We start from the raw sequence: 25,340 nt of genomic DNA, 5'->3' as shown, positions 1-25,340 counted from the left end.
GAAACCCAAAGAGAGCTCTTGCTCCCCATCCATTCTTCCAACACTGAAGTCCTGTGAAGTTTACTTTGGCATCTACTTCCTCAAGCAAGCACCTTAACAAAAAATTAAAGCTGAAAGTGGGACCCCACTCCAGACTCAAGACAAATTCAGATACTGATTTCTAGAAACAAAGATTTAGTGAAAAAAACAAGACACTAAAGTTACAACAGAGCCTACAAAATCTAGGTTAGCTTTCACACTATCAATTCAATTAGTTGAGTTAGATAGACATTCAGTTACACAGCTCTTCTATTCAAGTCATTCTTACTGCTGACAGCAGTGGAGGGAGGAACAATAATTTCAGGGAATACATGGGAAATAACAAATATTCCCTAAGTCACTGGCACTCAAAGAGGTCTCAAATTGTGACTGGGCATTTGAATTATTCAGAAGATTGGTAGGCAGACCAACTCCACACCATCTAGGCTTTAAAAACCAAACCAAAACAATCATCCCTCCCCAACACATAATACTTTGCCCTACTACATTTAAGGCACTGGATTGAGAGAAGGAAAAATCTGTGTTCAATTTCTGGTTCTGCTATCAATATCCCATGTCACCACGGGCAAATCACTTCAGACTGAGAGCTCAGGCGCACCGCATCACCGTGCATCAGGTGAGCCGCACCAGCGCGCCCGTCTGCACACATCTAGCGCACCGCAAATGCAAAGGAACGTCACTTAACTCAGTAAGGAATAAATTCACATCAAATTGATTTACCTTGCATTTGTTGTGGATTAACAGTGCATAAAGATAAATTCAGGCAACAAAAGAAGCCTGAGGAAAAGTCTGTACCCCTACATTCATCACAACACTTAGGCATGCATGCAAACAGTTTTTAGTCCTTATGTCACTCATTCACCTATACACATATATTCCTTTTTTGTCTGTCTTTAATGTTTAGATTTTAAGTCGCTGAAGATGTTTCCATCAAACCCAATACACGAGGGGCTGAGCCCCAGCTGAGGGCTTTAAGGACTCCTACCATAAAAAGAAATACTACAACTCTGATTATCAACATTTGTATGAACTGCAGTTGCCGTCTTGGCAGAGGAATGCACTGACTCAGCGCCGACTGGAGTCCCACCAAAGAAGATAATAAGGAACGGAGGGCTGGCCCAAAATGAGAACTATCATCTATACACTGAAATGCCAATTAAAAATGTCATAGAAACAAGTTAAGTGAGGTCGCAGCTCAGTGCACATTAAGTGTTTCCCTTTCAACTCTGAACTTATGAGGCTGAGTTTTCTGCTTGGATCTGTTTTCTGTTCCATGAGAAGCAGACATTTCCCAAAGTACAGAATATAAAGAATTTGCACGTAGGTTAAATTAGTATCCAGAACAGAACGATGTGCCTCCAAACAAGCAAAAAGCTCTGCAAACACTCCACTGCTAAAGATCTGCCCAGACTACTGCTGGCACTGGTCTGCACGGGGCTCTTGCGCTGGTGCAAATCTCTCCCATATGCACTGGGATGATCTAGAACTGCCATTTCAGGATTGTTAACTTCCTGCCTAATTGTTTCCCTGTCCACTAGACTGAGAGGTAAGCAGCTTTCAATGTGCTCATGACAACTTAGTAAGCATTTTCTTTGACAAGCAAAATGCACGGTTCGTGTTTTAGAAGGCTTCCTTTTCAGTTCAAGGCTTTTCATTTGTTCATCAGGTCAAATTAAATTCTGATACGCATTGCCAAAATTCAACCCACTAGTCAGACTAAAATCAGCGGAGCTAAATATAGGATGAAAATATCCTATAATCTGAACTTGGCTTTCGGAGTTGAATTTTATGACTAGGACCCCTCCTGGAGTGCATATAGGAACACTGGGGACACAAACTTCTTCTATCTTTCAGAATATAGCCTCAATTCAACAAAAATTCTCAAGGTGGCTTAAATATGAGCTATTAGTAAATCAGAGTGACTGCAGTTGTTTTTCTAATGGCAGCGAATTATTACACTGACTGGAAAGCCTGCTCCATCTTGAGCTGCTTGGCAGCTTACAAGGTTGTCTCATCATGGTCTAAGATGTGTAAGATGTTTTGCTACCTTTCCAAAATGTCCTGTTTCTACTTGCCAGGTAAGCTTACCAGCACAGCAATAGCAATTCCATGAAGCTTTAGTTTAAAGATGGATAGTGGGTTTTTGCTTGTGGTTTTTTCTTCCCTTTTAAATGAGACTCACACCTATTCCAGGGATTCTGGGGAAGATGAATGGAGAAGAACACGTCCTTCAGTCTCCCAACACAGATTTATAGCAAAACATCAAGTCCACTGCAACATGCTCTCAATTTAGAAAGTGCTGGTGCTATAAAGAGAAAGCCATTGATTATTCATCCTTGGTTTATAATAGTCGAGAGCAAGTACAAAAAAGCAGCTTCTTACACGAGAGAAGCTGGGGCTTTCAAATCTGTAGAATTTAGAACATCACTCCAAAATCCATATACTTACAAAAGGCTCTATAATTGTAACATAAAAAAGAACCGGGAATGTTTCTTAATTCAGTTGTGCGTAAGCGGCCGGGTTTGGATTAGGAGCACCTGAACAACGCAATTCGTGGCACAACGGCAGCGTCTGGCTATGTTCGCATCTCCAGCACAGGAGGCAGGACCTGCTCTGAGCCGGTCTGTCCTGCCCCAGCACCGCACTGATGATGGAGAAAGCGACTGTTTCATAGAACGCAAGTTTGGTGTGGGCCCTGGGCTCTTCAGAGCAGCCTTTCCAGAAATATTCAGTACACATAGCAATGTAGTTCACCAAATCACTGCTTAAACCTTTCCTCGTTAACTCTCAAAAATTGTGAGAAAACTTTTCACAGATGGGAAATGAATTAATTCAGTGAACTGTCCTATGTGACCTTGAGCATCAACAGCAGAACCATAATTATAACTCAGAGTATTCCTAACTCCTAACCCTGTGTTAATTACACAACATTTACACCTGGATTTGGTACAGAAAGACCTTGACAAATTACATGGGAGGAGAAGGAGGACTGAGAAAGGACATTACTTCTGCACAAGTGGTATTTTCAGATTAAATGGAACCTCCAACAGCCTAGAGCCCAACTTTGCATTTTGTAATCAACTCTATCAGAGATATGCTGTTTGCAATTCCCATCTCTTATAGTAGAAACCTTCTGCTTTGGAAAAGAAAGGAGTAAAACCGGCTTTTGCAAACCTGACTAGAAGCAGATCAGGAGAGCATGACTGTAGCCAAAAAAACCCAGGTCACTGAGAACACGGTACAGTGTAGAGAGGGAAAAATGTCTTATTTACTGGTTCTCGTCTGCACACCTTTTGGACAGGTGGCTAAATTGCTCAAAAACCAGACAAAACGAGGGGATGCAAAGTAACGTACTAACTTCTTTAATAGAGTCCAATCCAATTAAACCAAAATCACTCTGTGAACCCCTGGGTTTATTCACACTAAACAAGTCAGCGGTACATAGTGTTAACCCGATAGCTGATCGTGTTTATACCCTAGGTCCCCACATGGAAAATGAGCACCAGTCAACCAGACTGCAATGGGATTCTTCCTTCCTTTTTTTTTTTTAATCATAAAACTATTTCTTTCATAGACTTAAACAACCAACTAGCCAAGTTATTAATTATGGTACATCTAAAAAAAAAATTAATACTAACCCTAATGTGACTGCTGCTTTAAGAGTGCTCTGTGTATCGCCTTAGACTGGCTTTTCAGTAGCAATTCACTACAACAGGTCCTAAAATAATAATAATAGAGAATTAAAACCTGACAGCAAGTTTAATGGTTAAAAGTAAGAAAAACAACCTGTTCTGAATGGTGATTTTTCTCAGCAGTTCAGTCCTGCTGCAGCACTCACAGCCTCACAAATGGCAGAAGGGGTTCGAATTCTTTCACCTTCTTTAAATTTTTCTGGTTTTAAAAAGACAACTGCATTGTAACCTGCTAGGTACCACGGGGCATTTTACTTCATGTTATATTCAATAATGGGTCAATAATGGGTCTGTTTTTAAAACTTACTGTTTTTCTGGGGTGGGTGGGTTAGGGAAGGCGGGGAATAGAGAGAACAGAAGCAGAGCTCCCTGCAGCCGTAGCTGTAGCCTCGGTCACTACAACTGTCTAATTCTCAGATCAGAGCTGGCAACTTCTGCTTATTCTAGAAGATCATGATGAAACACCAGCAGCAGCCTCTAAAGCTCCATTTGGTGTTTTAGGTCACGTCTCCTACTCAAGGTCACCATCTTCTGTAATTTATCAGCTAGGAAGCATTTTCTCCGTCTCCCTAGTGAAGGTTTCAAGGTGGGGAAGGCATGAGACAATGAGGGAAGCTAAAATGAATAAAAAATTTTCAGCTACAGAACCAAATTTCATTATTTCCTCTTTCATCCACATCATCTTATCATTATAGCCAGACTGCTGCTTTGCTTTGTAAAGAGCAAACCGCTCTCATTTCCCCTCTGGCCCCATCGGTTGCTGGTCGACCTCCGGATCCACAAGGGATGACGCAAATGCTGACTGGACAATCTGAAACCCAAACGACTCCAGGAGAGACATGTTCTGCTGGGGTGAAAAGGGGGATCCCAGAGCAGGACCCAGGTCCCCCAACGGGCCACCGAGGGCCCTGACATGAACTTTCTGTATGTGTTTGTTCAGATAAGATTTTGATCTGAAAAAGCTGCCACACTCAGGGCAAGGGTACTTCTTCTCTGCTTCCGTCTCCATTTTGTTTTTGCTGACTGCCATGTCACACGAGAAGGACCCATTGGTGCTCTGTTTCTCAGGAGTCTTGAGGTCACTGGTGTCAGAGAGGTCTCCGTATGAATCAGAACTCTCAATCGGGTCCGAATGCGAACATTTCTGGCCTTCTATGGGAAAAAGAAAAGAGAGAAGTTTTCAGAATCTTATCTCCCCCCAAAATTATTTAACATGCATCCAAATAGATGATATTGGTTACCACCTGATTTCATTACAGACACGACAGAACCACACACTGCAAGCCCTCATCCTCTAAAGCCCTTGACCATAGGTCCTCTTTACAAGCCAGTGGGCTGCTACCAGAGCAACATCCATGTTTTTACTATGGATTTGTCACGATACTGAATGCAGCCGTAATGGGTCTCTAGTTTATATAATACTTCTTTTAATCCCAAAGATGTCTCGTAATGTTTATACCTCAGTCACTACAGAAGGATGGACCTAATGATGAGATTTTAACTGTACAATTCACTCCCACACTTCTGAAATACTGCTGATACTTCGAGGGAGAGCCTAGAAGTCTAATGAAGTACAAGAGGCAGCAGCAAGATGCGAAGAAACCTGGAAATACTCAGCAAAACAGCAGTAAGCTACCGCAATTTTAAAAGTACAACGCCATTTAGTTTTGAGAAACGCTTTTTTCCAAGTTAAGTGCAATGCCGTTAGAAGTGAACTTCATAATCTAAAATTGTTCCATCTTTAAATACTGTAGTGTGAAACAGGAGAGAGGTTAGGGACACTAAGTCATTTGGATAGAGATCCTGGCAGGGCCATTGGTATGTTTGGAGTGTTCCCCGTTCTCCGCTGGCAGAACGCCAACAAAGCCTGTCCACACTTTCTGCTCAGCACATATGAATGAGCGTGGGAAACCCAGACGTACTTCCCAAACAAGCCTCTGAATACAAATAAGCTGTATCTACTATTAACTCTAAAAGACCAAAGAACCACTTGGCACAACCCAAAAGACAGATTTGCTCTGGACTCAGCATTACAAACCAAACAGGATACGCATGAAATCAATACACCGCTGAGCTGGAGTAAATCTCTTGTTAAGTCAGCACACCACCCCGAACCAAGGGGCTGCTGTAGTAACTCTATTAGGACCTCAACAGAAATACACTTACACAACTGTAGCTTTCCACTGGCACAGAGTTTGATTAACCCTTTGATTAACTTTGTGTTCCCCTGGGCAAGGAAAACCAGAACTTTTTGGGACAGCCGCGGTTTTGAAGAATTTTCTGATGTTTCAGCTTCACCAGGAATACTGACAGCTCAAAGCAAGAAGCAAAAAGCTTCTACACAGATTAACACACAGCTTTACATATTCAGAAGTTATATATATTATTGTAAGAATAGCTAAAGAGTATTTATTTTTTCACAGAGTTTACATGTAGGTTACAAAACAAACAAAAAACCCAGTACTATTATCACCCTCTACATCTCCTCCCCAACAACAGCTTTAGAGAGTGTAAATTTAACTACAGACAGTTGCATGGCTCCTCATCAACCTGGGGATGAATATTACTTCCACCACTCAAGGAAGCTAACGAACTGCCTTCTGCAGCTCTCCCTTCCGTCACCAGAAACACGGTTTGACTGACGTGCGACTCAAGTACAGCGGGACTAATGAACCGCCAGGATCTGCACCCCTCAGGCAACATTCACACTGACTTGCTCCTAGGAAGATGGTCAAGATGAACTAACATGGCTTTTTCCATCTCTAAAATCAACGAAGCTGCCAAAAATTCACAGACCCTTATGTGCCCATCTCCTTCTCCCAGACTTATTAACGGGCTGTCCCTGGACAGGTATTACATGCCACCTCACGCTGTGTGATTTCTCTGCGTCTCCCTAAGCTTCTCTCCACTATCTTCCTCGTGTGGGGGACTACGGTGGGTCCGTGGATTCCCTGACACCCTCCCCTTTCTCGTGCCCAGCCCGACACCCCACACCACAAGGTTCTGCCCAGAGCAGCAAGGTGCAGAGCAGCGAGTCTCTTGCCTTTGATGCCATAGGTCCTGACGCAGTGGAACGCTGCTCCCCCATTCGGGATGGACTCCTGGTGCCTGGAGACCTGGGGAAGGGGAACACCGTGGTGGGTTTTAACATGGACCTTTAAGTAGGAGGCAGAGGAGAAACCTAAACAAGATAAAAGAAGATGAGATCCTGCCACCATCAAAGACACACATCTGCCTTCCCTGCTCTTTCAATTCTCTCGCTCCCATTCCCTATTACAAAGTTGCCATTATACAGCCTTCATTTCTGGTTACCTACAACATGCTCACGTAGGATTTCTAGACATAATCAGGCAATTAATACCTTTCATCAGACTTCATTTGCTTTTTGGAAGTCATGATGAAAGAACAGCCTCCTTGAGAAACAAATCCCGTGTAAGTGAACCTAACAGATGACATGAGACTTCCCGGAAGAAAAGGGCAGAAGAGACATGATCCAAAAAGGCACCCATGTCTCATCACAGCTCTTGTGCTGGTTTATTTATATTAACACAAAATGGCTTCATTGTCTGATAATACTTTGGAAACCAGTTCAAATTATTTATTGTTAAGATTTGAAGGAATGCCATTTAGTAACACCCCTCTTTGGTACTTAGTGTGCTTCCCCTTATGTTGCTAGCATTCATTGTGACTCCTAGAAGGAAGAAAGCTAAAACCACTGAGTTTTTAAGGCATACAATTCTGTTCTATAGTAATTTTTGAAAAACATTTTGCCCATATGGCTCATCCTGAGTTTTAAAAAAACATACTAAAGCTCATATTTTGTCTGCAGTTAACAACAACAACATCAGTATTTCTACCTAGCTCTGATCTGTAAGCCCAAACCACTTAAATTAAAACCCATGTATTTCAAACAACTGATTTCTAAACAGAGCAATTTTTTACGTTTGTGCACGTGTTTTAAAATCATTTTCGAAGTCTCACAATTACAGCCTTTTCCTTTAACGCAATACATTATCTCACATATTTTGGAATGCTTTTAAATTCAGATTTGATAAGATTTGCAACTAGTACTTATACATTTGGACCATACACAAGGCACAAGGAGGACAGAGTTTTAAAGACTACCTAGATGGATAAGCTTATCAACAACCACCTTAATTGTCTAATACATTTTGAACTGAAAATTATGGAACCTTCACGTTAGAAACACTTTAACGTGAGAACACAACACACGCTTCACTGTCACCGAGTTCCAGGTTACGCAGGTTACCTTTTTGGGTAAAGAAAACCCAAGACCTAGATATTTTTAAACCAATATAGCATTTACAGCACAGGCCCTTACAAGAGAACTTTCATACTAATGCTTCACTTAAATATGAATAGATATCCTACTGGAAAGCCATTTTTATAGGGATATAACCACATTTCCATCTGATGATATATAACACTATACTAAGAAGGATGTAAAGTCAATACTGGAACGCGTCTCTCGGGTGAATTTTCTGACAGCAGCTGTTAGTTTCAGGTGCTGAAGTTAATAATGAATGTGGCTTTACCCTAGAATTCCCTGTGCTCAGACTCCTCTTCAAAGCCAGGATCAAAGAGCATTCAGGGCTTGTAAAGAAATATATACACAGGACCAGCTGAGCAAGAGGGAGCTCCACAGCAACCTGCTGAAGGGGAAAAGGGCGGGTTGCTGAGAACGAACAAGAGAGCTGCTCTCGACCCCTAAGCTGAAGATAAAAAGCACAGAAAAGTAGATATATCACAATTGAAGAAACCAAGAACATAGGACTCTCGCAATTCAATAGAGCAGAATCACCTGGGCCAACTCATCCAGGGAATTAAAAGGATATTACCCTCCAAAACAGTGCAAGACCTACTCTCAGAAGCACAATGCTGTACTGAATATCTCACTGGGCCAAAAAATCCACTGTGGACACAGACAGAACCAGTGTTTGATAAAGGACACAATGCACAGATATAACGGTGATACTTCCAACTACAGGTACTTCCCTTGTTTCATACATCTTTCTAACAGCCACATGCACGCTGAGATGAGCCTCTTGATGTAGCAATGCATTAAAATCCCACCGCCAACCATTAAAAAGGGGCTACATGCAGGTATTCAGTGTTTTTCTATACTGCTGTTGACACAGGAAAATCTGAAGTTGTAATCTCTGCTACACACTATTTTTTCTGAAGTCTGCAATTCTATTTGTAGAGTACATTGTTTTATATAACAAAAACTGCCTGCAAAGTATGTTAGCTCCCCTTTCTGCACTTGGCAGATGAACGTGTGAGTCACCAACTTCCATCAGAGCAGTAGAATGCCAAATGCTTCACAGGGAAGTGAGATTTGTTTGCTTTTATCCTATTTTTTTAAAGCACTTAGCACTGCCCTCTTTTTGCCCCCACCAGACCTTAATTATGAATGCCTGTCCTAGGAAGATGGGGGATTCATAGACAATAATCAGTTACCTTTAAAAATTTCTTTTAAAACAAAGTCAGGCTAATGCAGAGGATAAGTGGCAGTGTTTTTCAAAGAAGCATTTATTGCTTTACCCATACACATATCTCAGCTTTGCAGAGCTGAGTATTTCTTCATACCAGAGGAATCAACATTAAAAACATGCACAGAGAGGAAATGATCAGCTTTATGTAAGCGGGATCTACCCCTTGATCTCTTAGGTAACATCTATAGGGAGACACACTGCAGAATAACTGTAGGATGCTCCTTTTTCAAAAATTCTAATTAGGATATTAGAAGGGGGTGGTCAGTAGGTCAGAGAGGTTCTTCTTCCCCTCTGCTCTGCCCTGGTGAGACCACACCTGGAATATTGTGTCCAGTTGTGGCCCCTCAGTTCCAGAAGGACAGGGAACTGCTGGAGAGAGTCCAGTGCAGGGCAACAAAGATGCTGAAGGGAGTGGAGCATCTCCCGTGTGAGGAAAGGCTGAGGGAGCTGGGGCTCTGGAGCTTGGAGAAGAGGAGACTGAGGGGTGACCTCATTCATGGTTACAGATATAGAAAGGGTGAGTGTCAGGAGGATGGAGCCAGGCTCTTCTCAGTGACAACCAACGATAGGACAAGGGGTAATGAGTTCAAACTGGAACACAAGAGGTTCCACTTAAATTTGAGAAGAAACTTCTTCTCAGTGAGGGTGACAGAGCCTGTTCCAGGCTGCCCAGGGGGGTTGTGGAGTCTCCTTCTCTGCAGACATTCAAACCCGCCTGGACACCTTCCTGTGGAACCTCAGCTGGGTGTTCCTGCTCCATGGGGGGATTGCACTGGGTGAGCTTTCCAGGGCCCTTACAACCCGTGACATTCTGGGATTCTGTGATTTAGCTGGAACATCTGGACAGTGTGTCTTGCTTTACTCAACTTTGAATCCACCATGATACACACCAGAATTCATCTTACCATTAAAAAGAATGCCATCTATCTTGTGATTGGAGTATTTACCGTTCTCCTAACTCATTTGATTTCTGTGAAACAAACAATGTGTACGTCTGAAGCAGAAAATGAATCTTCTGAGCTGCACATGTTATTAAAAGGTACCGGTTCTAGACTTGCCAAAGTCATTCATCTCTTTAATTCTTTGAAAAAGCCCACACAAGTAAAACAAGTTCCTAAGGATGGTAACAGAAGATTACATAACGAGGCAGGAGCAGGTCTTTTTTATTTGAACTGATTAAAGAGAATTTGTCTGAAGAAGTGAGGATTAGTTTTCATAAGCACATTTTAGAGTTCTTAAAAAAAAAAAACACAAAAAAAACCCATTGAACAGCTTCCCCGATTTAGCAAGATTTAACCGCTCCCATAACTATTCTAAGCGTAAAGACCCTAAGTAAGGGAATAACCTGGAAAAAACCTCAAATCACAGATGGTAACTTTTGGCTATAACACTACCATTTCATAAAATAACTAAATCAGGCAACGGGCACACGTGTGACACCCGGTCTGGTACTGAGCTCCCCATCTCCCAAACCCACCGAACCTTTAAAAGAACGTGAGACACCTGATTAAGTTCCAGGGAAAAGCCCTCCCTCTGATGGGATAAACTGAAGGGTTCTAAGCTCTATCTTTAACACTAGGATATGTTTAGCTGTGCAAGAGTCACCTTTTCATATTTCTTTTCTTTTGGTGGGTCAGCATCCAAAGTTCTCTCTACACGCAGCTTGAGCATTTTTGTTTGGCAATTACTACATCAAGCACTAGCTAAGTTCCACTTCAGAAACACACCAGCACATTAGCTGAGGGAAGAATAAGCCAAAATCCCATCGCAAAGCGCCATGGCCGCGGCGCAAGTGCAGCCGAGGGGACAGCGCAGCTTCCGAATGCACCGGGGCCTATCGAACAGATGGTTCTAATCCAGAAATTTTCCACTATACTTCATCTTGCCAGGGTCTACAATTTAAAATAGATCTATCTAAACCAACAAACATTGTGATTTGATTCTAGAACACTCTGGCTTATAAATTCTCCTGTCATGGATCATAATCTATGAACAAAATTCACAGCATGTATCAATGAGTCCATAACACCGTTGTCTGACAAATCCAGTCTGTAACTTCGCTTCCCTATGAATTTTAACACTGGGTAAATATTTAACAATAATTCACCAGATTAATTACATTTTCTAAGTGCTGATGTAAACTGAAATTCACAGCAGACTAAATTCTGGCAGCACATGAAATACACAAACTGTAAGAAGAAAGTAGCTGCTTAGAGTTTGCTGTGCAATAGGTTCCCTATCCTTCTACAGAGAAGTGTGTATTTTAAATAAATTTCCACTGTACATTTAAACCTGTAAAATACGAATAAGCCATTTAGTCGCTTCATTGTTTGGACGCTAGATCTTTGTCATGCTGGCTGCATTTCAAAAGAGCTGCAGTGACATCCAGTGGTAGTTCAGTTGAAAATCAAGCTGACAAGTCTTGGAAACAACACAATTCTTCCCAACCCATATGAGTTTGTTTGGCATCACGTCCACCTGAAGCAGAGCACGATAGCACCAGGATAGCGTCTTACACGTTGTTACCACAAAAAGAATCGGGATAAGCTTAGGCTGTTTTTCAGAACATAGGCCTTCAGCTGGAAAAGAGACCAAGCTTCATTCCCTACCATCTACCTGGAGCTTCAGAATCTGAACATTTCCAACCCAGATGCCTTTTCTGCTCAAATTGTTAACGTCACTTTCAGGATCTAACAGACAGTTCACCTACTGCAAATACTTCCCTTGCAATTTAATGTCTCTCATTATTCATCAGCTCCTAGTCATCCAAAGGTCTCTGCGCAGTCCTCATATTAAATACAGAACAACTTTATTCTCTCCAAATATTTCACCTCTCTTAAATTAGAAAAGGAACACACATCATGAAAAAATGACTCATCAGAAAAAACAAGATCCCAAACCACAGCAGCAACCTCTTCCTACGCTTCTTTAGGTATGTACGCCTGTGTGAGCCAACAATATATTTTGAGGTTGTGTATTAATCACTCAGGAAAATAAAACACTAAGAAGTCAAAATTATTTATCCAGCTTGGCTTACATCCCAAAAAGCCTAAATTTATAACTCTCTCCAAGTGAAGAGCACCACAAACGGATGAAAAAGTTTCAAAAACTCTTAGTCATTTGGTTCAGTTTATAGGTGGTCCTGCAAGGAGCAGGGAGTTGGACTTGACGATCTTTAGGAGTCCCTTCCAACTTGAGGTATTCTATTATCCTATGAAAACCTGTATTTGTATAAATAAAGCACGCTTCTAGTGCTCTTTACAAAATTTCTTTTAGAAATGTATGTTAACACAAAGCAATTTATTGGGTTAAGAAGGAGAAGCAGCTTGGCTCTACTGCTGCACCAGGAGGTTAAGCAAGACTGATAATATAATGTAGGGTTTTTATGTAAAGCCTATGAATTTCAACTTAGTGTGTATTTCAAAGAGTCTTCTTCCAAACTGAACACAAGGACTCAAGTCTAACTAGGGATAGAAAAAAAGTGCAGAGTGAATAGTGGCAAGGCAATATATCACAGTTATTTTGTAGGGATCGGGCTATTTAGCAAATAAAATTCTGAAAACTGTCTATAAGCAATTTGCTTCAGATTTAACTGAGATTCTTCAGGAACTGTCAGCCATGTAAAAAGGCCAGACCTATAGCTCCATCAGTTTCAAGGTTTAGCATTCAATAAGAAAACCAAACAATACCTACACACATATGGTATAACCTCCTCCTGTTGCAGACAGAGTCACGCAGCCCTACAGCTTCCCTCAGCCGCTATCCCATCCCATTGAAATAAAACAATAGTTTCTTCGTTACCTCGGTTACAGATAGTGCAGAAATTGCTTGGTCCTTCACTATGTTTCTTCAAATGATCTGCCATATACGCTGCTCGCAAGTACTTCCCACACACCTGGCACGGAACTTTGTCCTCGTGACATGCAAGGTGTGAGCGCAGGCGGTCCCGAGTGGCAAAGGAAGCGTTACAGGTCTGCAGGTATAATGAGAACCATGTGACTCATCCACTCTGCTAAAAGCACCAATATTGTTGAACACATTTAGTATTCTTCAGAGTAAATACCTTAGACCCTGTGCAAACATACAAATGACATGATGCACAAGCCATTTCCCCATAAATAAAAAATTCAGATCACCAACATACAAGATGTGATGTTACTACCCCAAAGAAACAAGAAAGCAAGAAAACAGCTCTAATATACTATAAACAGTAAAATTTAAACCAAGACAGAGTTGCCTTAGCTCCTCTTTGAGGATGAAGATACTAAAACTTTAAGTAATATTAAATAAAAGGAACAGCATGAGCCACTTCATTCCATTTACAGTCAATTCTGCCATTTCACTGAGCCATTAGAATCACTTTTGACCACCCAAAATGTCCTCTCTGTCATCTTCCTAAATTTTACTCTTTGATCTGATCAATCTAACTTCAGTACACAGAATCCCTTTGGAATATGAAGACACACAAATAAAGCATCAGAGAACTGGCTGGGATGAGAATCTGACAAAAGACAGTAAAAGAGCCATCCTGGTATCCACAATAGCAGTGCAGACAAATTGTAGAAGTGAAGCCTCAGAAGTGAGCAGGTATCAAAATAACTGCATGACACTGTGATCTGTTTATAACTTACCCCGATCAAGGTCTCATATTCCACTTACTAGCATGAAACAAGCTTGATTTTGCATTATACTGATTCTACTTGCCCACTTCCCAGATGTAATCCATAGGATGAGGGAAAGGTCCCTCCTGTTTTTCTAATTGCAGCACTCGGCAGGCATGCACGTACACAGCCTGCTACAGCGGCTGGCCAGCTCTGCAAGGCTTGTCTGCCCCTAACACCTGGAGGAAAACAAACCACCAGCAGTACACCGGACAAGCCACTAAAGGTATAGTCTGAAACCATCGCTCACGAGTGCAAGAGGAAAAACAAAAGCAAACATACATTAGAACGATCAGACCAAGCGGGCAACAGTGACCTTAAAGTGTGTATAGTATTTTGTTCATACCACCTTTACATAAAATAATGCAGTTTTAAGATGTATAACCAGAATGCCACAAGAGATTATACTATCAAGTGACTTGGGAACTGGATATATTCTGTCTTTTCAGGTATTGCTGTGTAATTAAACAACTGTTTCAACACAGACTTGTTAAAGTAACAATCCTAATAAAAATCACAAAATTAAAACTTCAAAAAAGTTAAATTGATAATACAGAAGAAGATAACCCATATAATCATATATAATTTAGTTAATCAAGAGGTTAATAAAAAAACCTTGAAGGTAGCTGAAAAGTACCTATCGATTTCAACAGGCTTTACACTCGTTTGGTCCCCGGAGATGCTGCAGTACAGTGAACTCCAGAGAGCCGAGGCTACTCTGCTGCAAGCACCACACTGGGCACCTCGGAGGATCGGGACTTAAACCGCTTCAAAAGACAACAGTAAAATTGTCCGGATTTCTGCAATACAGTTTAACTGAGCTCACCAGAAAAAAGATTCGTAAATGACAAGTAGTGAAGAGGCGAGTTCTTGAACATGAAAGATTTATCTTAATTTGAAATCTCAGTACACAGCACTGAGCAAAACGGGTGCAGCTTTCACTTGCTAAAATGTTCTTGGAGGTGAACACTCATTAAAGGCATGATTCCAGCACTGCTACTAATCACTCTGTTGGGTATCCACTATACATACATGACTAGAAAATCAAAGATGACAGCCAAGAGATCCATCAGTCAGAGATCCTGCAGTCAGGCAGAAAGGGACCTGGGGGTACTGATTGACAGGAAGCTCAACATGAGCCAACAGTGTGCCCAGGTGGCCAAGAAGGCCAATGGTGTCCTGCCCTGTATCAAAAATAGCGTGGCCAGCAGGACAAGGGCAGTGATCCTTCCCCTGTGCTCTGCATTGGTGAGGCCACACCTGGAGTATTGCGTTCAGTTCTGGGCCCCTCAGCTCAGGAAAGAGATTGAAGTGCTGGAGCGGGTCCAGAGAAGAGCAACAAGACTGGGGAAGGGACTTGAACACAAGCCCTATGGGGAGAGGCTGAGGGAGCTGGGCTTGTTCAGTCTGGAGCAGAGGAGGCTTTGAGGTGAGCTCAGCACTCTCTAGAACCACCTGAAGGGCAGTTCTAGCCAGGGGGGATTGGGCTCTTCTCCCAGGCAGTCAGCAATAGGACAAGGGGGCATGGGCTTCAACTCTGCCAGGGGAAATTGAGGCTGGAGATTAGAAAGCAATTCTGTGCAGAGAGAGTGGTCAGCATTGGAATGGCTGCCCAGGGAGGTGCTGGACTCACCGGCCCTGGAGGTTTTTAAACTGAGACTGGACATGGCACTTAGTGCCATGATCTGGTCAATGGACTGGAGTTGGACCAAGGGTTGGACTGGATGATCTCTGAGGGCTTTTCCAACCCAGTTCATTCTGTGATTCTGTGATCATCAATAAGTCTAAAAATACTGAGCCACAGTAAGCGTCCAAACAAAAGCATTGGGAGTGCATTAGTTGGTGAAGCAGACCAGAGACAAACCACATAAATACAGGGATGCCAACACTGAAACCGTATCTGTCCCATATTGAACTTAAGTCAAAAGGCAATATAATAATTTCTATGTTTGATTTTTCATTCTTTGCTGCTGAGTTGTGCAAAGTTCACCTTTGGATAAGCTATATAGTAAATATATCTGTGAAGAAGCTTAAAAAAATAAAGTCCAGTGAAGAAAGCAAGAACCAGTTTAGCTGAATCATAACAATGGGAGACAGGACTAGATTTAAAGAAAACCCCAAAGTTAATATTCAAATAGTTAATACTTATAAAAGGTATAGAGAAAAAAAAAGTTTTATTTTACAAAAGATGTGAAGTGCTAAACGAGGGCTAAGTATTTATCATTAATTGTTAATCATAGAAGAAAACTCTTCAGTGTTTTCCTATCAAACATTTCTCAGGTATATTAATAGATCAAAAAGAATATATATATAAAGTTTAAAAAACATTGTTTAAGAAATACCTCTTGAAGTTTCAACTTTTCTATGGATGTGGATGTCTCTGAGCTTATTCCATGGTCGCTGCCATTTTCCTGCTAATAGGCAGGAAGTAAGAGAAATTAGGACAGGAAGAAACTCATTCTGCATTGAAATCAATGGGAAAAGCACTGGACTCGGGATGCCAATTTAGGTCTACTTAAATGAATAGATATTTTTATTTTTCAAAAGCCGTGCTTTAACTTAACCTGAATTTTTATCTTTTTATTTAAATTGCCAGAAGAACAACTTGTCTCTTGTCTCTGAGAAGAAGCAAACTTCCAGATCCTCCCCTTGTTCTTTCATGTCCACAGATTTCCAGACATCCCTTTCCTCCCAAACTGCACCCTAACTTCATACACTCAAAAGCGACAACCCGGCTTCACCCCATCCCATTACGGCCAGAGAACTGACTTACCCCTTCTCCTACATCCAGAACTCAACTGTCAGATTAAAAAAATATACATTTAAAAAGCAAATCACCAGTGCAACAAGTGCAGGGGGAAAGATCCCGAGTGCCATTTGTTGTCTTGTCTGGACACCAAAGCAACTTCTTGGATCCCACTTCTCAGCTGCCTGGGCCATGTGGATGCCTTCCCTATTCTGAGGCTATTTTAATAGTAAAACTAAGCTGGAATCGGGTCTTTGGCATCAGGTGCTACAGAGGCTGGAACTCAGGATAGTTTTACAATGATCTGTGAAACACAACCATTACTGTAGGGAGATGAGAGCAGAATTGCATGCTGAGCACCAAAAACTATAGCTGTTCCAGTGATGTTCAGCTTGCAATTGTCCTGCTTCTCACAGTCTCATTGCACCGATTCCAAAGCTGGGGTGACACCTTCACGCTTCTCTGCTGGCAGTCCAAAATGCACTGTGAAGCAACAGCAGCAAAACATTGCACATCCACTGGTTTGCAAAGATACAGGAGGGCTTGGGTAAATAGCCAGTGGATTTTGTTTATGACAGAGGATTCTGGAAAGCTTTTCTGTTTACTGACAGAGTACTTCTCGTTTGCAGTAAACATAGACAAGGCATGACAATAACAGGACTTTTCAACAGGAATTCAACAGATTTGAAAAGGATGCTCAACGCTGTTCAGGTTACTTGCATGGGGAGTTAATTTGCCAACCAAAATCAATGGAAAAGGAGAATGGAAAATGGGGAAACAACATGTCAATATTAAGCTTCCTTCTTGGCGGCCAGACTGTGTGTTTAGATACACGTCATGGAACAGAAGCGTTACTGACGATTATGTTATCGTAATCGCAAGGAGAACTTTATCAATTTATACATCAGCTTTCAGATTTGAAACAAATTTTAAATGTGACAGCATCCCTTCCATGGTTTGTACCATGTATATCAGATCCATGCATATTTAAGATGACTTTACAGATCTGACAGGATATTACAAAGTATTCTTGTAAAGACACAAGACAGCTCTTTAACAAATTTTTTACACCTTTGGATTAATGAAAAATTAACTTTGCAAGGTTAAGCCATCAAAATCAAGAACAAGCCCAGCCTGAATGACAACTTCAGCTCTGTCCTCATGCTTGTAACTTACAGCCTACACCTTTTAACTGAAATCAACAGTACATAACGTATTATGGCATTTTAAACACCACACAACGAGAAAGACTGTTCTTAGAAATTACTATCACACAATACATACGTGCGAAGAGATAAAGCTGAGCTTGGCTGTACAGCCTTAGCTTCCATATTTCTTTACTTTCTAGCTCTTAGTGCTATCTCCTGATTCACAGTTACAGAGTTTATATTTAGTATTCTTAAATCAATCAGCAAACTCTGAAAAATTATCAGGTATCAGCTGGTAAAGGACAATTCATATCTATCAACATTATTCATGAACTGTGTACATTCAGTAACCTTGATATCAATTGGCTAAAGACTGAGGAGTTTCTGTTTGTGTCGGGACCTAAACATTCGTTGTTGTACCTGCACGTGAATACACGCTCATGGAAAAAACTGCAGTCATCGTGGACTTGGCAGTGTTGGGTTAACAGTTGGACTTGATCATCTTAAAGGTCCTTTCCAACCTGAACGATTCTATGATCTTCAGTCCATCCACCTGGATCCCTTGCTATCCCCAAATTATGAAGTCTTTTCATGAGTGCAGTTTTCCAATGTAAATCTATAACCCCCTAAACCATCTTAAGAAGCTTAAACCAATTTAAGGCTTTATAAAGGATATGCAGTTAAATCAATGTGAAGGCTCTATGGCCTGATTTTCAAAGGTGCTCCCACAAGTCATATGGAGGTCAACAGAAACCTTTAGATGGCTCCATATGCCTGAAAAACTGTTCACTGGATTATTAAAGCTGCAGAATGCTTCGAAAGCCTCAAAATTTGGAGGAAATATAGGAGATGTGTCAAGAGATGGGGAAAAACCCCCACAAATCAGGAGGCAGCAGTCGTTCGGGTTCAGCAAATGTGGTTAAAAAATTTAGAAGAACAAAAATCCTCTAACTTTCACTGTCTTCAAAGAAAATGAAAATGATCTTGCTTCAACTTTCTTTAAGTGGATCTTTCTGCACAGACCAAGCATGGAGACTGTTTGCCCAATAAACATTTTAGAAGTTCGCCCAACAGCTCTGGGAAGGCCGTGGGCGACAGTGGAAGCTGATCCTCAACTTTTGTTTTAATTAACACTTCCAGGCACCTTTTAAATCTCTCTACATTTGAATTGCAGAACTTCTTTCTTGATTTGATCTTCCAAACCCTAAGGAACAATTTATTAACTGTAAAAAACTATATACATTATGACATAGTATTACAAAGGATACTGTGGTGCTTTATCTGTATTGTCCCTGGGATACAAAAAAGCTTCCAATTTTGCTCAGTGCAATGTTCTGAAGGCTACATGATAAAAAAGAGTATCTTGGCAAGTTATGATCATTTACCAATTTTATTTGAAATTATTCTAAAAAAAATTAAGTCAGCTTTGGAGCCTCCTGCTGGCAACAACTGCAATTAAAAAATAAAAGAAGGGGGTTTGAAGGAATCATCTGTGCCACTGATTCTAAGCCCAGGGCCAAGATGGTAAGAGACCCAGGGTGAGACCGGGATGAGCAGGAGGGAAGAACATCTGGCAGAGGGGAGGGAGACAGGAGGACCAAAGCTGAAGGGATGTAAAGCAGCTGTCACTGTTAACACTGTTATCAACAAACATTTATCCCAACGCGTACATACATGGGATTTTTACTGATAAATGTCTGCACACATAAACGCAATGCCAAAGATGACCCACACATCAGTCTAAGCCCCTCCAGCTCCTACCTGACACTTGTGAGGTCTCTCTGAGGTATGCACCTGTTTGATGTGTCCATTCAAGTGGTCTGGCCTTAAAAGAAAATACACATAAGCACACTTAAAACAAATACTAACCATAAACTTACCGTTTTAACAAAAAAATAATAAAAGAAAAAAAAGATCCCAGTGGTGGATCTATTATAATGCAGTGATATTTAACTTTGCAAGAAGCGGATCACCAGCAGCTGGGACTCTACCTTGACAAGTATCCTCTCCAAATTGCTAATATTCTCAGGAAGAAATTATGACTGAACGATCAGTGAAAACAGGAAATACAAGCTACAATTTTCAAGCCTGCATGATCCTCCCAAAATCCTATTTAGATCTTGACAATCGGGGCGCTTTCATTTACAGTTGCTGAATACTTGAAAACCAGACCCTTTTGGTTTGTCTCCCAAACACCGATGTAAGAAGCCAACGTTAAGTGCCTCTGTGCAAAAAGACTGACTTTAAACTCTGTTGCTGTGACACGTTTTACACCAGCAAGATGCAAAAATACTGTCCTAACTCACAACTTGGTAGGGAAACTGCACTGGTACAAATACAGCGCTCTGAAGGTACCAACGAGAAGGTGCAATGGAAGAGCAAATTATTACTGGAAAAAAGACCATTCTTCGCAATCAGTTAAGCCTACTTTGAAGAAGTGAGGACTGAATAGCTGCAGATTTCTCTTGGTGGGAGTTTCTCCTAGTGGCAAGAAAGCTTTTCATTGTATGAGGCCAAAACTGCTTGGAAACAAGTTCCTCGCCCTCCCCTCCCCCAAGTTTCCAGCTGCGCCAATGAGAGGGCGCGGGATGGAATTCACGCACCGGGGACAGAAAATAGACCGAGCTTTGCACTCGGGCTCTTAAAACCCGGTGCTCCAGCAAGTGGGCTGGAGCGGTGTAACCGGAATGACTGGTTGGGGGTCCTGGGAGGCACCTCTAGCCCAGCACCCTCATGCGCTGCGCTGCTGAATGGAGAGGATACTAAAATAACACATCGCGCCTCCAGCCTCCCTTGGCTGCTCCTACGGCTGACACGGAAACTTAAAGAGCCTCTGCTTCTCATTCATACTTTGATTTGACAAAGACGTGAAGACATTTTTGTTGTTTACTTTCGTAACAGCATTCCTGCCTGCTCACCTTAACTTAGTGGGAAAAACGAGAACTCAACATGTATCTTTCCTTTGTTGACAAAATCCTCTCACACAGCAACAGCAGAAATCTTTAATAAAAATCGCCAGATGATCCCCAGTAGCACTATAGTAAGAGAAATACTTCCACTTCTAGCTGCAGATGAAATCTTCGTTTTATGACTTTCCATCACTGAATTTGCCGTCCTTATGAAGGACCCCTAACTATTGATGAGTTTATATAGCTGGACAATCCTAGCCCTGGTAGCCTTTTGATTTGTTCTCTTATCTCGATTCCTTCCCTCCTGTTAGAGCAAATCGACTGCTTTAGGAACCGGACTGCTGCTAGGAAAGTAACACGAGTGTGCGCGTCCCCCGCCCCCCACTGCAGTTACTCTCAAAGCGAGCGTCAAACTTCCGAAAAAGTTTCAAATTCATTAACTCAGACTATAAAACACTGCTAACATGACTACGTGTACCAAACTAGTTATTAAATCAACTCCCACAAACAGCAACAACAGAAAAGCAGCAACATTAAATGCACAGATCTTACGTATGTTGCAGGGCAGAAACAGGATCCCCTTCAGAAGGATGTAAACCCAAAGGACACAAAGATCATGTATTAAAAGATACTTGATGCTGCAGCCTTTGAAATCTCACCTCTTCCTTCACATTTGGGTGATAAAAAACATTACGAACTAAGAGAAATGAAGGGAAGTTAAGAAAAAGAAAATTTAAAATGGATACGAGGAAAATAATACTCTTGAGATGTATTAATATTTTGCACTTCAACAGCACCTTCAAACTACCTGCAAGCCAGCAGTCTCAAGACACGTGGGCGAGCTGGGTAATTAATCCAAACCCCATTTCACAGAAGAGCCATTCGAGGGAGAGACCAGCTGATCTGCCCAAGGACACGCAGACACCAAGCCTGGGACAAGGCTGGGAATGTTACCCAGAACCCAGCTGACTCCCAGTTCTGAGTCTTAATTACTTAATTACTTAAACCCTTTCAAGAGACTGTGGAATAGCATCCCAGCGGAAATGACTGAAGTCTCATTTCTCGAGACATTTTAAAACGGAACGGCCAAACTACCCTAAGTACGAATTGGTTTTGTTTCCCAATGGATAGGAAGACTTCCTAGGTGTCCGTTTGCGTCTATGGTCCTCATAAGTGCTCTCTTACCTGGAAAAGCCTTTTCCACAGCTCTGGCAGATGTAGGGCTTTCCCACAGAGCCATCGTGAGATCGAACGTGATAGGACATCCTGTCTTTCCGCTTGAACCGTAAACCACACACCGGACAAGAGTAAGGCTTCTCGCCAGAGTGCGACAGCTTGTGCCGATTCAGGTGGTACACGTCCCGAAAAATCTTGCCACAGATCTCACAGGCCACCTGTTTCCTCGTCCTGCTTCTTTTCCGGGGCGCGTCGGGGTCATCCTGACCAGGGACACCGTTTTCACCCAGTCTTGGGGGTGGGATGTCTATGTAGCCCAGCTGTAAGCTTGTCACCCCGTGTTGAGCCTCATGCTGCCGAAGACGATTAGCATCCGTAAACACTTTCCCACAGAGGCCACAAGGCAGGATACCAGCCTCTCGCAAGCCCCCCGGGGTACCAAACATCATGGAGTCCAAGAGATTGGCTTTACGGGGACGCCCTCTGCCCCTCTTGGTACTTAAAGTGGGGGCACTAGCAGCAACATTCTGGAAGGGAGAGGCCAGCAGTGGTGGGGACAGAGGTCCTGCCACCATGGGCAGGCGGTCCACGCCCTGCAGAACAGGCAGGGAGGACTGGGCGGCCGTGAGCGCAGCCCGCGCGGCCTCGTCTTCAGGCATGCCAGCGATGCCGTTGCCATTGGGCGCCAACGTGGCGCCGTTGGTCATGTCGAGAGGGAAGCCGAGGTCGGCGGCCCCCGGCCGGAAGAGCATAATGTCGGGGCGCGTGGGGGGCACGAGGATCTGCACGTTGGACTGCTTGATGACCTCCTGGCAGATGTCGATCACGGAGCGCATCAGCAGGAACTTGGCGGCCGTCATGAGCTCCGGGAAGCTCTCCAGCCGCACCACGATGCGCGACGTGTAGGCGAAGTCCAGGATGTCTCCGAACACCTTGGAGCTGATGGTGTGCATCTCCAGCTCCCGCCCGCCCCCGGCGGCCCCGCCGGCCACCGCCGCGGCCCCGCCGGCCGCCGCCGCCTCCGCCGCGCCCCCCTCCGCGCCGCCGCCACCTGCCCCGTCGCCCAGCTGCGCGCTGAACACCGACTCGAAGTACTCGCTGCAGGCGGCCAGCACCGCGCGGTGCGCCGGGAAGCTCTCGTCGCCCACCCGCAGGAGCACGTCGCAGAAGCGGCCGCCGTTCTTGCGCTGCTGGTTGAGGCTGTGCAGCATGTCGGCGCTGTGCCGGCTCACCTGGTACGTGTAGCAGCCCGCCGAGGGGCCGCACGCGGCGGCCTCGCTCACCCGCTCCATGGGGCTGCGCCGCCCCGCTGGCGCCCGCAGGGGGCGCGCGCTCTCAGGCCGCCCGGCGGCGCGCGCCGCCTCCTGCTCCCCGCCCCTGCCCGGGCCGGCGGCGCGCGCGGCGCTCCCTGCACGGCGCGAGGGGCTCGCGGGGGGAGAGACAAAAGGCTCGGGCGGCGGAGGGGCGCGCGCCGCGCGGGGCCGCCGCGGCCGCCGGCGCGCGAGCTTCGCCCGGGCCCGGCCGCCACGAGGCGCTGCGGCCGCGGAGGCCGCCGCGGGAACGGGCGTGCGCGGCGCGGCTGCGGCGAGCGGGAGGGAGGGGGCTCCGGCGGCGGCGGCTCCGGGCTGCCGGCTCCGTCCGTCCCTGTGTGTTTGGAGCGGAGGAAAGATGGCAGCGGCTGCACTTCCTCTTGCACTTTCACCCCTGGGGGGAGGAGAAGGAGGGGGCGATACCACCCCCCCTACAAAAATCCAGCGGGGGCCCCCCGGCTCCTGCTCCCCGACCAAGCGCCGCCGCCGCCGGCTCCGGTCCCGGCCCCGCCCGCTTCGCCGCACCCGCACCACCGGCGCCGCAAACTTTCCTCTCTTCTTTGGCCGAGAAGACCCCCACCCTATTCATAGAGACCCCCCCTCCAGCCACTCGGGCTCCCCCTGCCCCCCCGCTTCCTGCCCCCCTCCCTCCCCGCATCCGCCAATGCAAGAGCAGCCAGAGCCAGCAGGCCGGCCCCCACCCCGCCCGCCCGCGGGGGCTGGGGGCTGCAGTCTCCCCCTTCCCCAGCACCGATCCTCCAATGCCGAGCCGGCAGCGAGGCCCCCGCCCGCGGCACATGGGGGCGGCGGGGCTGCGCTCGCCCCCTCCCCCAAATATCCGGGCTGCAGCTCGCCCCCCAGGCCCCCCTCCCGCCAGAGAGAGGAGGAGGGGCCGGGGGGGGCTGCAGGCAACGTCCCCCCCTCCCCAGGCGCAAATCGGCCAATGCAAACCCTCCCGGAGCTGCAGAGGCGCAGAGCGGCCCCCACCTCCTCGCCTCGCCTAAGGAGAGCCGATCCCAGAGGGGCCAGGGGCTGCGGAGAGGCCTCCCCCCGGTCTTTCATTGCATTTCTCACCCCCACCCCCCCTGCCTGGGATCAACTCTCAGACTGACTAAAAAAGAGCGAGGCGCCGGCATTGTGGGGGAGGGAAGGGGTACAGCGGGAATTCTTCCCGTGAAAAAATGCCCTCCTCTCGGGAGCAGTTGGGAGACACGGTACCGGGGCTGCGGGGGGCACTGGCACTTGCACAGCCCCGGGTGCCCTCCTCCGTGCCGGGGAAACTCTGCTCCCCCGCCGAGCCTGGGGCCAGTCGGGGCTCCCCTCGGCACCCAGCACCCCCCCTCCCGCGCTGCGCAGCCCTCCCCGGGCTGAACACCCCAAAACGCGCGGCTCTAATTCACTGGCGGGGCTGCTTGGGCTGTCCTAGTGCTGAATCTTACCCGTGTGCTCAAGGTCTCTCTTCTAAGAGCTTCTATTTCAACATCATCATTACTCACTTACAACTGAAATTTACTTACTCAGAGGAAAAAAATTCTCTGCTTTTGAAGAAATATTCTCTCTCCCTCCCCAATACACACATGCACTCCCCAGAGTTCTTAGTTTTGTTAAATACAATGCTTTAAAAACTGTTCACAGGCACCTTTTTGCATGTGTCACGTCAAGCTTAAATAAGAATCCTCAGATGACCTATTCCTGATCCAGTATCGTCACTTAAACTGTTCTGTGGAAAATACTGAACTGGCACATGCAAGGGCATCACAAACTACAGAGCCTTCCAAGAGCTCCAGCCCAGCACTTGAATTAAAGAGTGGTGGAACTGAAAAAGAATTCTGGGTACTGATGTGCAAATGAGCGCACCAAGCTTCCAGCTTCCCAAATGCAACGTTACATTAACACTTAAGGCCATGCAGTGCCCTCAGCCTGCACACTGGATTTCTCTTGCTTTTGATATGAACTGGCTGTCTACACTGCAGGCAGAATGTTGCCAGCAGCTTTTTGTTATTGCATTATGTATGTACACACCCCGATGTGAACATACATTTTTAGAAATTTGAGGTTGTCTGAGTGGTAGCGATGCTGACAAACCCAGCTGAAATACACTGTATTACATACGTTACTGAAGTGCTCACATTCTGTTTGTGTC

At 44.6% G+C, this 25,340-nt stretch overlaps 1 protein-coding gene across 5 annotated transcripts; it reads right to left on the bottom strand.

Annotated features, from left to right (window-relative positions):
• Nucleotides 1-157: 157 nt before the first annotated feature.
• PATZ1 (POZ/BTB and AT hook containing zinc finger 1) lies at nucleotides 158-23,376 on the bottom strand. Of its 5 annotated transcripts, XM_065851366.2 has the most exons (6): nucleotides 21,897-23,361; nucleotides 19,564-19,627; nucleotides 16,251-16,322; nucleotides 13,049-13,220; nucleotides 6,775-6,912; nucleotides 158-4,883 (listed from the first exon to the last, which is right to left on the bottom strand). In XM_065851366.2, the coding sequence occupies exons 1-6, from the start codon at nucleotides 23,177-23,179 to the stop codon at nucleotides 4,465-4,467; spliced, it is 2,148 nt and encodes a 715-aa protein (XP_065707438.1). In that variant the 5' UTR covers nucleotides 23,180-23,361; the 3' UTR covers nucleotides 158-4,464. The 5 variants fall into 5 exon arrangements, with proteins under 5 accessions (XP_065707438.1, XP_065707440.1, XP_065707439.1 ...); XM_065851368.2 differs by lacking the exon at nucleotides 6,775-6,912 and having other exon boundaries at nucleotides 21,897-23,376; XM_065851367.2 differs by lacking the exon at nucleotides 16,251-16,322 and having other exon boundaries at nucleotides 21,897-23,355.
• Nucleotides 23,377-25,340: the final 1,964 nt, after the last annotated feature.

The sequence above is a fragment of the Patagioenas fasciata genome, chromosome 17 (genome assembly GCF_037038585.1).
Source record: "Patagioenas fasciata isolate bPatFas1 chromosome 17, bPatFas1.hap1, whole genome shotgun sequence".
NCBI lineage: Eukaryota > Metazoa > Chordata > Aves > Columbiformes > Columbidae > Patagioenas > Patagioenas fasciata.
The sequence above is the reverse complement of the archived record's forward strand: the minus strand, read 5'-3'. Positions and strand labels throughout refer to the sequence as shown.